At 54.3% G+C, this 14,549-nt stretch overlaps 1 protein-coding gene across 1 annotated transcript in view; it reads right to left on the bottom strand.

Moving 5' to 3' along the window:
• LOC142243818 (putative C-mannosyltransferase DPY19L4) overlaps nt 1-14,549 on the bottom strand; it is a 72,088-nt gene that overhangs the window by 30,855 nt on the left and 26,684 nt on the right. Inside the window, exons 9-12 of the mRNA XM_075316022.1 lie at nt 4,980-5,122; nt 4,457-4,580; nt 4,239-4,373; nt 1,801-1,932 (exon numbers count right to left, since the gene is read on the bottom strand). Of these exons, the coding sequence (XP_075172137.1) occupies nt 1,801-1,932; nt 4,239-4,373; nt 4,457-4,580; nt 4,980-5,122 (534 nt within the window). The remainder of the gene's footprint in view (nt 1-1,800; nt 1,933-4,238; nt 4,374-4,456; nt 4,581-4,979; nt 5,123-14,549) is intronic.

Here is a 14,549-nt window from a genome sequence, read left to right as displayed (position 1 = left end):
AGTGAAGCCTGAGAAAGGCGGGGGGGGTGTTAAGACCTATCATCGCCAGCATTTGCTACCTATAGGACAGAATGTCCGATTCCAGTCGCCACAACGCACTGAAGCCCATGCAACCACCCGATCTCACCGAAGGAGTCTTCGGCCGCCGCAAGCGACCCATCCTGTGGTCCCTCCTGAAGGAAGTGAGAGTGATTCCAGTGATGAATGTGGACCATGCTTCAGATGGACAAGTGACCCAGGCTCTGTAATTCCAGATCATACAGACCAACCAGCTGAAGTGTCCCAAGACGAGTGTGGTCCGGCACCAAACCCATGTTGCGATCAGTCGGGGGAGAGTTTAGAAAATGCAGAGCTGCCAAGTGAAGAGGTTGCTGTCATAGAGCCTGAAAGTCAAGAGCTAGGGGTCGATGAGGGGGTCCCTGTCCCTGCCGTGCACACTCGTCCAAAACGGGATATTAGACCTCCCATGATGCTGACATATGACCAGATGGGGCAAGTCACTGAGGTTCCTAGAGTAGTACACCCCTATTCCAACTATGCGTGGCCCTATTTCCCCCCTACAGCTATGTGGCCTGTTAGTGATTTGGGTGTAACTAGTTGTGGTGTTAGTCAGGATGCTTTAACACAAAATTTCCTTCCAGGTGGTGAGTCTTCATTTTGTGCTTGGGAGCCTACAGCGACTCACCAGGGGGAGAGTGTGACACCTGCTTTGGGAGCGATCTATAGTGTTCCACCCACATTCACCTCTACAGATGCTGCTTCTTTGGTTGAACTGGAGAATACTACAATTCCCAAAGTGCCTTGCAAATCTGGGGGAGGGGGAAACAGGACGGAGGGGTGGAAGGAAGCTGAGTCATCTTGGAGGCGGGAAGCTGCAACTCTGTGTGAGGAGAGACGGTCTAAGAAAGTGACAGGAGGCACCATTAGCAGGAGCTGCGGCCTTCCAGGTTTACCACACCGAAGAAGGATTTTGCCTGCTGTACCAACTCTCTCCCAGACATTGAATCCAGACGCCCCAGTGTGGAATAGTCTGAGAGAACAGACCTGCTGCAGACAGAAGTGAGTAGGACATTGCTATGACTTGTAGTTCTACAGTTTGAGAAGTGTGCTGGAGCAAATTACAAGGCCTTGCTAGAGAGGACTTTTGACTGCACTAACTGGGAGTTTGTATAGGACCAGCCCTGGGGAAATACTGCCTTCATTACTTTAAGTGCACCAACGTACTGCAAGCGCGCCGACATCCGCGGCAACTGGGGCCCCAATTTGGGACTGTGTCAATTGTGAGGCTGCAGCTGTTAGTTGGTAGATTGTAAGTAGTCAGCAGAGTGTGTGGTGTAGGTTAAAGAGGAAGCATTACCCCTAACCTTCAGGTCTATTACAAAGAGCCCCTCCTGCATTTTTTGTAGAATACTGCATAACATATCTTGTTGTTCACTGTTATTTGCTTGTTCCCTGCAATTACCATTGTCATCCTCCTGCAAATAAACCTGTTAAGATTTCTAACCTCAGTTATTGTGAGTGTGTACGGAGCGTGGGTAGGGGTTTCCCGAGTCGACCCCTAGCAGAAGACAAAGACCCTTCTGCATTCCACTAGAGCTCCTAGCAAGATTCGGGTGGAGGCACTGCGTCATATCAAGGTGAGAACTACCGAACACTCTGCCCCAGCGGCAAATTAAAGGGGTGTTACACAAATATGAAAAGACATCTAACAGCAGATGTTCTTTACATGCATAAAGACATAAGGCTAACTTTGGTCTCCAAACAATGTAGATTTTAAAGTACAGAAATCTTTAATGTTACCAGCAGGGTTTTAACAACCATGGAAGCCAACATAAGGCTCAGTAGAGGTGAGGTCAGCAGTTTTACATTTTGAAACTGAGTGAGAAAGCCAAAAGATACTGCGGCAAAGTACATGTTACGTATTTCTTCCATCTGCAAGACAAACAAAAAAAACAAAAACAAAAAAAAAACAGACAAGTAATCTATTTTACAATACTTAGAACTGGCACACATTTGAAGGTGTCCACCTAGCATGGAGTGGTGCAGTGTAAGCTGACGAGAGGCCTCTGATCATGTTGTAGTGAGAATGGTTTCTACATTTAGAGCCCATCAATCTGGCATACGGAGACTTCATTGCCAGGCAGTGCTCCAAGATGCCAGCCTTCACCCTCCTGGGAGAAGCATCCCCCCCAGGGAGAACTGGCCTAAATGGTTTTTATATACAGGCTTGGTGGTCTCCACAAATATGCTGACCTCAACCAGCCCATTAGTTGGATTGATACCTTTTGTCCCAGTAGACATCAAAAATGGCATTGAATGAGAGGGGAGGATCAGGCAGGGTTTTGTAACTGAAGTATTAAGTTTGAATGTAGCACCCCTGAAGCCATCAGGGAACTACAAGGTACTGCATTATTGTGACGCCCTGGCAAAGCCAGGTTGTCACAGAAAGAGTTAATCCTCCTTGGTAACCTGATCCCACACCGGTGCAGCAGGACAAACCACATCCCCAGTGTAGGAGAAAAACAGAGCAGAGGGGAGGGGCTGGAGCAGAGTGTGTGGAGAGAGACAGAAGAGGAGTCTGGAGTTGTAGCTCCCAGGCTGATAGAGAAGCGTGCTCCGAAAGGGCCGGGACAGGCTGTTAGTGAGGAAGGGGCCAGAGGTAGCCGGGGCAGGGTAGTGGCCCGCCGGTACCTAGGGTGACCCGGATCACTGCAGGGGAGTGGACTCACAGTTCCCGGCTGAGGAGAAAGAGGAAGAGAGTGGAGAGAGAGGCACCTGGCTGCAGGGAAAGAACAGGAGCTGCTGCACTGTGTGTGGGACACTAACACCCTCCGTTCCGAAGGCTGCGGACTCCAGCAGTTTCTGGTTAATTCCTGACTCTGAACTTTCTTGCAAAGCGAACTGTGAGTAACATGCCCGGTCCAACCGGACGCACAGCTCTCAGACAGTCTCCATCTCCTCCCTGCACCACCTCACCGGGGTCCCGGGACACCAACACCCTACCCGTGGAGGGAAACCACCACCTTGCTGCCCACCACCATCCCTGGGATCCATTAACCGGCAGCAGCGGTGCTCCATTACCTCACCGCACACCACGGGTGGCGTCACGGACAATCTCCCTTACTTAATCCCCTTCTTACTGTGGAGCCTGGGATCACAGACCGGGTCATGCCACTGTGATACCCACAGAAGTGACTCCGTGGCCCGGATCTGAGTACCCCTGGTCCCTGGGCGACACATCATCACCAGCATGCGGGGTCTACCCCCTAGGGACCCAGAAGACCAGTGCTGGTAACAATCACACCAGGTAATCCCTGTTTTTCCCCCAGACATCCCCCATAGAATGGTACAAGGCTAGGGTCGGACCAATGGCTAGCCGCCTAGAGGTGGAGCCAAGCCAGTCCACTAGACAACCAGGTGGGAGGGGCAGACAGTGAAGAGTCAGACAATGGAGAACAGAAACAGTGGTGTTCGTCAAGGAGAGTGTCAGACTGAAAATGAGCAGATGGACTGACAGGAGTGAACAGTGACCTGAGGGCCCAGGCAGTTAGTTGCTGGTGGAGTACTCCAGGAATTATGCACCAACGGTGTACAGAATCCTAGGTCAGGCAAAAGCTGCAGGCAGACCTGATAAAATCTGCACAGTGAGGGGACCATCGAGGACCTCACTGACCTTGAAGTTTGGGACTCCAAACCCACAAGGTTCACGCTATCATATGGACTGCTATAGAAGAACCAGGAGGGGACCTCCAGCCACTCCATGCCATGGGGACCCACCAACCAAAATACAGTTACAGGGGAATAAACCAGGTCACTAAACCGGCACTGGGACCAAGACCTGCGGTTAACACCAGCCAGCCTCGGGTGACCAGTTACCAGCTTGCAGTGAGTAAAAAGAACCAGTTACACTGAAACTCCCGTTGTGGCCTACCTTCTTTCAAGGTCTATCTAAGGCCATCTACCTCACCTATCCTCTGGGGCCTGACCCAGCTTGTGGAGAGTCTAACATCCAGGCTGCAACCCAGCCCCAGTAGTGAACATTGTGCAGCGGCGGCTCCATCCACATAGCCGCAACTGGTGTCACGTGTTAACTTTATTCGACAATCCCCTTTAAATATTCCCCTTTTCAAAAAAGCACGGAACAGGGCAACGGCTACCAAAGTGACATTCCCCAGTTATACACTGCCCAGGACCGAGTACCCATAACCCTGGGCGACACATGAACATTAAATTTTTACCTTGTCTTTATTGATGAGAGAGAGTCCGTCCAGCAGACACAAGGTAAGGGCTTGTAGAAAAATCAGGTAATGGCTGTACTCCCAGAACATTATTAATAAATAGGAGGCGGCACAGAAAATCATGTAAGAGATTCTCTAAAACACAAAAACAAAAATTCAGTCATTATGATTGAGATTGCGTCATTTAGGATAATTATCTGGATGTCCCGCTCACTTACCTCTACTTTTATGTTACTGTTGTGCCGTATGAATCCGGTGAGCCCCGCTACTTGACCGGCAAAACAGGGGAGCGCCCAATTCTCCCGCAGTGGAATAGAGTCCGCTATCCGTGTGGTATCTGTCCTGCATTACACACCAAGCAGACGTGCAATTAGGAAGGAACGGGTCACCAAAACATGGTCTAATGTGTAAGCCAGGTTATGTTAGATGGGCTATTGTAATAGCAAGATATTGCAAAAATTGGACTGAATCAAATGGCTAAAGTGTTTAATAACAAATTCATGCATATTGGGCTAGTTGCAGAATTTTTTTTTTTTTTCTTTTTACACAGACTACACAGGTCACTAGGCCTTAAACTGTACATACGGCTTTAACAGTCCAATCAGACAGGATTACATACTCTGATACCTACACCATTTGTCTGCATTAATCTAATGCGCCTAATGTTAGTGTGCACAGGTAGGAGTCTAGTATTTGATCTGGTTGTCAGTGCTGTAATGTTTGTGCACTTGTAGTTCATACCCATTAATAAGAAACCAGACAATTGTCAGCAGCCCCGCCAGCCAGGTCCCACTCAGTATCCAGCTGGTCACAAACAAGGAACCTATATAAATTCCTTGCAATCCACATACCATCCCGAGGTAGAAGTTAGCAGGACTCAGATCCTATAGAAGAGAAAGATGGCAATGTGAGCAGGTGACAGAATGGATACTATAAGGCCTGGTTTAGTTTTGTGAATTTACCTCAGTATTTGTAATCCAAAACCAGGGGTGGAACAATCAGAGGAAAAAGTAAAATAGAAACACGGGCACCACTTGTTTTTGCAGCACAAAAAAACCCCACTAAGTACTGAACATGTGCATGTGGCCTCAAGGGATTCTCTGGCCTCAGGTTAAAGCAGAAACCACTCACTGATTGTATTTTTCGGTTTGTGGTCCCGTGACATCTGTATAGCGCGCTCATCGGAATGAACCCTGGCTACAGGTTACCATACATGGGTCACAAGCTGCGGCAAAAAAGTGAAATCCAGACTTCATTTATGCTGTTACTGCAGATAAAGCCAGTGACCACAGGGCAAATTATTGGTAACGTCTCATCCACTTCACTGCTTTCAAAAATTTGTGGAGATTTTCTACCTGTCGGTTTGGAAAGAAAGTCCCAGCATATCCACAGGTAGAAATAGGTTTTTTGTTTTTTTTTTTTACACCCACATTTGTTCCCACCCCCCCCCATATAGAGCTGTACAGAGTGTTCACATCAGTGCTGGGTTCCAATAGATAAGTGTTATTTGAATGAGTGAATATGGAAGTGTTGGTTTCCATTGTATTTGTCCATGTCTACTACACTGGCAAATCTACCATAAGAGTTTCTGTACCGGGGCACTAAATTGGTGCAGACAAAAAGGTTTGCATTAAAGGGAACCCATCACCAGATTTGGCAAAAAAGCTGCGGCCACCACCAGTGGGTTCTTCTATACAGCATTCTAGAGTATTGTATAAGCCCAGGGCACGGTGTAAAATATAAAAGACACGGGTGGAGTGGGGATTGAGTGTTAAGCGGTGTAGACAGGTCAGATGACTGTCTCAGTTACCTCCTCTTTCGGCCATCTTTGTGTGGCGCCCTGGACAAGCCAGGACGTCACAGGTACTGCAACAACACACCCCGGTTAGGCCCATCAGTCACACACAAATCCTTGTTGCCTCCCTCCAGGGGCTGATGTCCACACCAGGTGGGGTGGAGCCAGGCGGTTGGCCCCACCCACTCAGGAGTTCCCAGTCCTGGAGGCAGGAAAGGAAGAGAGAACAGTTAGGGAGAGTGAAAGTGAAGGAGTAAGAAGTAGTAGTGGAGGAGCAGACTGACAGTGTCCGGGTACGTGGCCCAGACACCTACAGCAAGGTTGGCAGACGGTGGTGACAGACTGCAGGAGGGGCCGATTGACGTGGAACCATAGGACCGGGGACGGGCAGTGGCGCGCCGGTACCGAACCGGGGAGCGAAGAGAAGCCAGCACCATTCGGCAGGGCCTACGGACCCCGACCAGGCTTGGAGTCGCCGTAAAACTGGTCAAATCCCGTCAGCGACGGGAACCTCCGGGGTTTCTCAGCAGCAAAGACCCGACTAAAGGCAACCGCTCAACCATGAAGGGAAATACAGCTACCACCACAGCTAGAGTTCAGGGCCAGAGCCTGCGGGCAAAAAGGGGCTCCTCTGGCAAATACACCGCTGGGGAGCAAGTTACCGGTGGGAAGCCATCGGGGCCGAAAACACATTACAGGTGCAGGGAAAGGCAGTCACCGCCAACCTACCGGGAGTGACCACCGCAGCCGTCTGCGGAACCAGTCCATCCAGCCGCAGTGTACGTTACTGGCTGAGTGAGTACCACAGTGCCGGCTGGCACCGCGCTACCCCCCGCGACCATGCACCTCCCCGAACCCTGCCATCCACTCTCCAGTTCCCCTCAACCGGGCCCCGGGATCGCCCAAACCCCCTACCCACGGAGGGGAGAGAAACATCTTGGCTGCTCCCTGTCATCGCTCCCAGGATCCCCGTCCAGAGCAGCGGTGGTGTCCCAACCTCACCACAAACCGTGGGTGGCGTCACGAACTGACTTCCCCAATCCCGAAAACTACCCCCCCTTTCACTCACGGGTGAGGAGTGCCGCTCGAGCCCCCTGGATCCGGCCCACCGCTTGAGCCACCGAGCAGCAAGCTGCAGCAGCGGCAGACCTGAGCGCCAGCGAGAGCGCAGCAGCGGCGACGGGCCTCCTCCCCGCCCGCGACAACTTGGCGTGGTAGAGGTGCGCCTTGTGTCCCGCCGGAGGTGTCCGGCCGAAAAATTTCAGAATCAGCCATCTTGGGCGCGAAAAGTTCCCCACTCGAGCGTCTTCCCGAGCAGTGGAGGCGCGAAAGCCGAAGCTCCGCCCCTGAAGAGGAGGTGTTGAGAAGGAACCAAGGAGGGGGGGGGGTTTGGGGCAAAAACAAGATGTCTGCGCCCAACGAGGCTGCGGGAGAAGCGGCGGTCGCAGCGGCGCCCGCGAATGAGAATGGGCCCGGCCGTGCTCCGGTCGCATGAGCCGGGGAAGTCGCGGCCCCCGCCATTGCTCAGGTGATGCCGTTCTCCTTGCCCTATGTGCCCGGAGCTACCTGGTTTCCGTAGTACGACGGAAAACCTGACGCTTTACAGGTCTTCCGGAAGAAGCTTAACCCGGTCTTAGAACTGTATCCCCTGACCGATAAGCAACGTGCAGCGGTGGTGCTGGGACAGCTAGCCGGCGCGGCTGAGCAGGAGGCGGAGACCTGGGCTGAGGGGGACCGGTCCTCTGTGGCCACCATCTTTGAGAAGCTGCAGATTGCCTTCGAGACCCGCACCGAAGCCGAGCTGCGGATGCAGTTTTATCAATGCAGACAACGGCCCGTGGATAGTATTGAGGACTATGCCTCGCGCCTGCAAACCGCCCTCCGCATACCAAAGCGGGTAGACACCAATAATGATGCGGACAGCAACAAAATGTTAGTTGAGCAGTTCGTGCAGGGGATGGGATCCCCGGAGGACCGCGAGCAACTCCGGCTATGGGCCCTAGAACACCCTAATGTGGACTTGGCCCGTTCTTTTAACACGGCAATTAAAGCTCTGCAGCCCCCAGCATCCGAAGTCCCTGGGGCAGCACCATGGCCAGCTGAGACGGCTCCCATCGTGGTGGCCCCTGCTCACCCAACTCCTTCGGTGCCTGCAGCCCCAGGCGGAATGATGGAGGAACTGGCTGCCCAGGTCCGCCGCATGGATGGAGACCTCGCCAAGATACTCGCCGCACTCCAGCCTCCGACCAGGTCCCAGCCCCCGGGGAGGATGCAGCTCGCCGACAGCCCCGAGGACGTCCCCTGGATGCAGCGGAGAAGGGCCAATGACTCACGGTATGGACCTCCGATTTGTTACAGGTGCAGCAAGCCCGGCCACTACTCCCGACGGTGTCCATTAAACGAGCAACCCCTGGGGCCACGGGCCAATCCTCAGGAGTAGAACCCAGTGGCCCCCCAGACTGGCGGGATCGGTACATTGGAGCCCGGCCCATCATCCCCCTGGCAGTGGATGGCGTCCCGCTGATGGCCCTCCTGGACACTGGATCCCAGGTAACCACAATACCATACACACTTTCAGCGGTATGGGGGGGGGGGGGGGGGGATGAGGGCGAACTTGCCCCCCCAGACAGTAGCATGACACTGATCGCCGCTGATGGACTCCCATTGACCCAAGTGGGGTACAAACCAGTGGCCATGACTGTGGGACGAGCTGAACTGCAACACCATGGGATGATCGTGATAATGAACCCGGTAGCACTACCTTCGGGTTATGATCAGAGACTAATGTGATTGAGCACTGTATGAGTGAGGTGCTGACCCTCTTACGGCAGCTGGCCGCCACAGCGGCAGGGAGCCGACAGCTGTGCAGCGTGAGATCTGGGCCTTGATGTATCGACAGCAAGTGAACTCAACAGGAAGGGAGATTGGGGGAGTGAGTGATGGATGCGGTCCCTTTGATTGTGCCTCCCAGGAGCGAGATGATTTGGTGTAGGGCAGCGGTAGGTCCCCAAGGGCGAGACTACCCTGCCATGGTAGAGCCCATGCCCTCTGAACACTGGCCCACAGTAATGGCCGCCCGAGGGGTGGTAGACATTAAGAAAGGGAGAGTGCCCGTAAGAGTGTTGAACTGTGGGGAGGAGGTTAGGCTTCCCTGGTACGCTACCCTCGCCAAGTTGCTCACTCTAGATCCCCACACCATCCATGAGGCCGTTCCTCCGATCTCACCACCTACTGCCAGTCCTCACCCATCCCTGGGGGAGTTAGATGAGTGGTGTCGAGAGTTACACGTAGGCACTGATGATACCCCCACACATCAAAGAAGGGGTATACCGGGTGGTACAGGAGTATGAGCGAGTTTTCAGCAAACATTCTTTAGATTTTGGGCGGATTAAAGGGGTCCAACAAACATCCCCCAGGTGAGCATCCCCCTATTAAAAGAGAGATACAGACCTATTCCCCCTGCACACTACCAATGCACCAAAGAGACATGTTGAGGAACATGGAGGCGGGGGTTATTAGGGACAGCTGTAGTCCCTGGGCCGCCCCGTTGGTGGTGGTCAAAAAGAAGGATGGCACCATGAGGATGTGTGTGGATTACCGGAAGATTAACCAGATAACGCATAAGGATGCCTACCCTCTGCCCCGCATTGAAGAGTCCCTGGCTGCGCTGAGAACCGCTAACTACTTCTCTACCCTTGATTTCACCAGTGGGTACTTGCAGGTGGCCGTGGCGCCTGAAGACCGGGAGAAGACAGCCTTCGCTACTCCCATGGGACTCTGAGTTCAACAGCATGCCATTCGAGCTGTGCAATGTCCCCGGAACCTTCCAACACCTGATGGAATGCTGTCTGGGACACCTAAGTTTCGAGACCGTCTTGTTGTACCTGGACGATGTAATTGTGTACTCAGACGTATGAAGCCCACCTGTAGCACCTAGCTGAGGTGTTCGCGTCCCTTTCCAAGTATGGGATGAAATTAAAACCCTCGAAGTGTCATCTGTTGAAGCCCAGAGTGCAGTACCTCGGACATGTGGTGGGCGCGGAAGGTGTCGCCCCCGACCAGGTCACTGGCATTCAAGACCGGCCGAGACCGACCACTGTGAGGGAGGCGAGACAGTTCCTGGGTCTGGTGGGATACTACCGCCGCTTCATTAAGGGGTACACTAAAATGGCTGCCCCCATGCAAGACGTCCTCGTGGGACAGACCAAGGGTGGTAGACCTCTTGGAGCACCGTTGGTGTGGGAGGAAAAGCATGAAGAATCTTTCCGCCAGCTGAAGGCTGCTCTGACCGGAGAAGAAATCCTAGCGTACCCCGACTACAGCCGCCCATTCATCCTCTACACCGATGCCAGCAATGTGGGTTTGGGGGCTGTCCTAACCCAGGTTCAAGGCGGAAGGGAGAAGGTGATCGCTTATGCTAGCCGAAATCTCCGACCTACTGAAAGGAACCCTGAGAACTACAGCTCTTTTAAGCTTGAGCTCTTGGCACTGGTGTGGGCTATCACCGAGCGGTTCCGCCATTACCTGGCAACAGCCAAGTTCACCGCTTACACGGACAATAACCCGCTAACCCATTTGGATACAGCTAAGCTGGGTGCATTAGAGCAGCGGTGGGTGGCCAGGTTAGCCAATAACGATTTCACCATCAAATACCGGGCCGGCCGTACAAATGTTAATGCCGATGCACTCTCTCGGATGCCCCACCTGTCGGAAGAAAGGCCAGATGATGATGACGACGACCTCGAAGAGATCGAGCTGCCTGTGTTTCACCGGCCGCTAGCTGAGAAGTTGCATGTCCATCAACAACAGGTGAACCTGACCCGCTGCCCAGTCAGGGGTGGCAAGAAGCTCAGGACCAGGCACCTGCTGTCAGCTTGGTCAAGACCCGAACAGGGCTCTGCTGGGATGGACCCTGCCGAGGCCCAACGCCTGTGGCGAGAATGAACCCGGCTGTACCTGCACCAAGGGAAGCTGTATCGGGAGCTGATCAACCCAAAGACCCACGAGAAGGTTCGCCAGCTAGTAATTCCCCAGGCTAGCGTGCCCACTGTCCTACAGCCATACCATGACTGTGCTGGGCACTTCAGGTGGAAAAAGCTGGAGATGCTGTTGAGGGAGCGGTTCTATTGGAGTGGAATGCGGGAATCTGTGGAGGCCTGGTGCCGAGAATGCGGTCCCTGCGCATTGAGAAGAAAGGACGAGGCCAGCCAGCAGGCACCTCTACGCCCAATCGTTACGCATCAACCGCTGGAGCTGGTTGCCCTCGACCACGTGAAGCTCACCCCCAGCCGAAGTGGGTACACCTACGCTTTGACCATTGTAGACCACTATTCAAGATTTATGGTGGTTGTCCCAGTAAAGGACCTGACCGGCCGTACCGCCGCCAGAGCATTCCAGGCTTACTTCTGTCGACCGCATGGGTACCCAGAGAGGGTGCTTACCGACCGGGGCCCGGCCTTTGAAGCATAGGTATTCCAAGAATTCTGCCAGTTGTACGGCTGCAATAAAATTTGGACCATGCCTTACCATGCCCAAACCAATGGCATGTGTGAAAAGATGAACCACTTGGTCCTGGGCCTCCTCAAGGCGTTACCGCTGGAAGAGCGGAATCTGTGGCCGCAGAAGCTACCTGACCTGGTCGATATGTACAACAGCATCCCTTTCAGCTCTACAAAATGCACGCCGGCGTACCTGATGAGGGCTCAGCCGGCTGCCAGTGGACCTAGAAATGGGTTTGGAAGCCCCAGAAGCACTCCCTTCGACTGCTGGATGGGACACTCTGAGGGCGCAGTACCGGCAGGTCCAAGAATACGTGGAAAAGAATTTGTGCTGGAGTCGGGGACAGCAGGAGCAGTGCTTCAACAAGGCGGCGCCTGAGGGTCCCTTCCAGCCTGGGGATGTAGTGCTGAAGCGAAAAAGAACCCACAAGCTGGACGATCAATGGGAAAAGACCCGTATGTAGTACAACCCACCGGATGAGAGAATGGGAAGGCCTACCAGATCAGCCGTGACCAGGGAAAGACTTTGGCCACAGTTTCCTGAGACCATCTGAAAAGGTGCCCACCACCACTGAGGGTGGTAACTGAAGCTCTGGTTCCCAGACCGGCTGAGGAGAAAGAAAAAGGGGTAATCCATACCATGATGGGCGACTTCCCGGCAGATTGGCCTACGCAGAACGGTGCAGTGATTCTTCCAGTGATACTGTTCCCACAACCCGTGGATGAGAAAGTGATGGAAGTGGTTGACAATGAGCCAGTGTCCAGGGATGCACCTGTACCCAGCTCCCCTATGCCTCAGTCTGCCCCACACGATAGACGAGAAGAGCAACCAGTTGTTCCCTCTGTCCCACTGCCTACCACCACTGACATTGGGCCCCGAAAGTCCACACGTCCCAACCTAGGTCGACCCCCGCTTAGGTACAGGGAAACTACCATTTAGGGGTGTGAAATGTTGAGAGTGCATGTGAGTAAATGAAAAGTAATCAACCGAACTGTTACCAGATTTGCAACCGTGATTGAACCGGCCGTTGCCGGCAAGTTGTCCCTGAGGGAACCCTTTGCACAGTTGGCGTAAGGAACTACTTACGGACACGCCCGAGAACTTGCAGGGCAACCACAAACTTGTGGCATGTAAATAATTGTTGGCATAAATCCGTAACCGCCTCCGGCGAGGCAGATTGGAGGAAGAGCCCACAGCAGAGTAGGCTGGGGCCCGGTCACCACCTGGACCGGTGGCCATCCTCCGGGGGTCAGGGGGTTCCCCTGAAAGAGACCGTACCCGCTCGGGCAGCTTGGTGATGGACTGGGGCAAGGGGTGCTGCCCACTTAGGGGCAGCATCAGGGCCAGGTTGTTTGGGCGGGAGAGAGCGGAAGCAGTTACCGTTGATAAAAATGTACCGTTAAGTAACGTTTAAGTACCGTGCCTCCCGTTAAGGGAAGTTTCATAAAAGTATGCTTATGTTGAATGTTTTTTTTATAGGTTTTACCTTTCTTTCAGTTGTGAAAATAAAACCGGTGATGGACGGGCAGCCCGCGGACAGTCTGCATTTAACAAAGGGGGAATGTGGTGCCCTGGACAAGCCAGGACGTCACAGGTACTGCAACACACCCCACACCCCAGTTAGGCCCATCAGTCACACACAAATCCTTGTTGCCTCCCTCCAGGGGCTGATGTCCACACCAGGTGGGGTGGAGCCAGGTGGTTGGCCCCACCCACTCAGGAGTTCACAGTCCTGGAGGCAGGAAAGGAAGAGAGAACAGTTAGGGAGTGTGAAAGTGAAGGAGTAAGAAGTAGTAGTGGAGGAGCAGACTGACAGTGTCCGGGTACGTGGCCCAGACACCTACAGCAAGGTTGGCAGACGGTGGTGACAGACTGCAGGAGGGGCCGATTGACGTGGAACCGTAGGACCGGGGACGGGCGGTGGTGCGCCGGTACCGAACCGGGGAGCGAAGAGAAGCCAGCAGCATTCGGCAGGGCCTACGGACCCCAACCAGGCTTTGAGTCGCCATAAAAATCGGTCAAATCAGTTAGCGACGGGAACCTCCGGTGTTTCCCAGCAGCAAAGACCCGATTGAAGGCAACCGCTCAACCGTGAAGGGAAATACAGTCACCGCCAGAGCCTGCGGGCAAAAGGGGCTCCCTTTGCATCTATCCACGCTAGGGAGCGGGTTACCGGTGGGAAGCCATCAGGGCCGAAAACACACTACAGGTGCAGGGAAAGGCAGTCACCGCCAACCTACCGGGAGTGACCACCGCAGCAGTCTGCGGAACCCGTCCATCCAGCCGTTTGCTTTACCAGAGACTCAGTGTACGTTACTGGCTGAGTACCACAGTGCCGGCTGGCACCGCGCTGCCCCCCGCGACCCTGCACCTCCCGGAACCCTGCCATCCACTCTCCAGTTCCCCTCAACCGGGCCCCGGGACCGCCCAAACCCCCTACCCACGGAGGGGAGAGAAACATCTTGGCTGCTCCCTGTCATCGCTCCCGGGATCCCCGTCCAGAGCAGCGGTGGTGTCCCAACCTCACCACAAACAGTGGGTGGCGTCACGAACTGACTTCCCCAATCCCGAAAACTACCCCCCCTTTCACTCACGGGCGAGGAGTGCTGCTCGAGCCCCTCGGATCCGGCCCACCGCTCGAGCCACCGAGCGGCAAGCTGCAGCAGCGCCGGACCAGAGCGCCAGCGAGAGCGCAGCAGCGGCGACGGGCCTCCTCCCAGCCCACGACATTTGTCCTCCTGAAGTCGGGGTGCATGATGTGTCCTATGTCCTCCACACTAGCCGGCATTGAGGCCTGCGCAGGCACACTTTGATCTTCCCTGTGTCGCGGGTGGGGAGGGTGCCGCTGCGCTCGCTGACGCTCGGGTCCGGCGCTGCTGCGATGGCTGCTCGAGCGGTGGGCCGGATCCGGGGACTTGAGCGACGCTCCTCGCCGTGAGTGAAAGGGGGGGGGGGGGTAGTTTGGGGATTTGGTCCGTGACGCCACCCACGGTTTGTGGTGAGGTTGGGGTACCACC

Source organism: Anomaloglossus baeobatrachus, chromosome 6 (assembly GCF_048569485.1).
Source record: "Anomaloglossus baeobatrachus isolate aAnoBae1 chromosome 6, aAnoBae1.hap1, whole genome shotgun sequence".
Lineage (NCBI taxonomy): Eukaryota > Metazoa > Chordata > Amphibia > Anura > Aromobatidae > Anomaloglossus > Anomaloglossus baeobatrachus.
The sequence above is the reverse complement of the archived record's forward strand: the minus strand, read 5'-3'. Positions and strand labels throughout refer to the sequence as shown.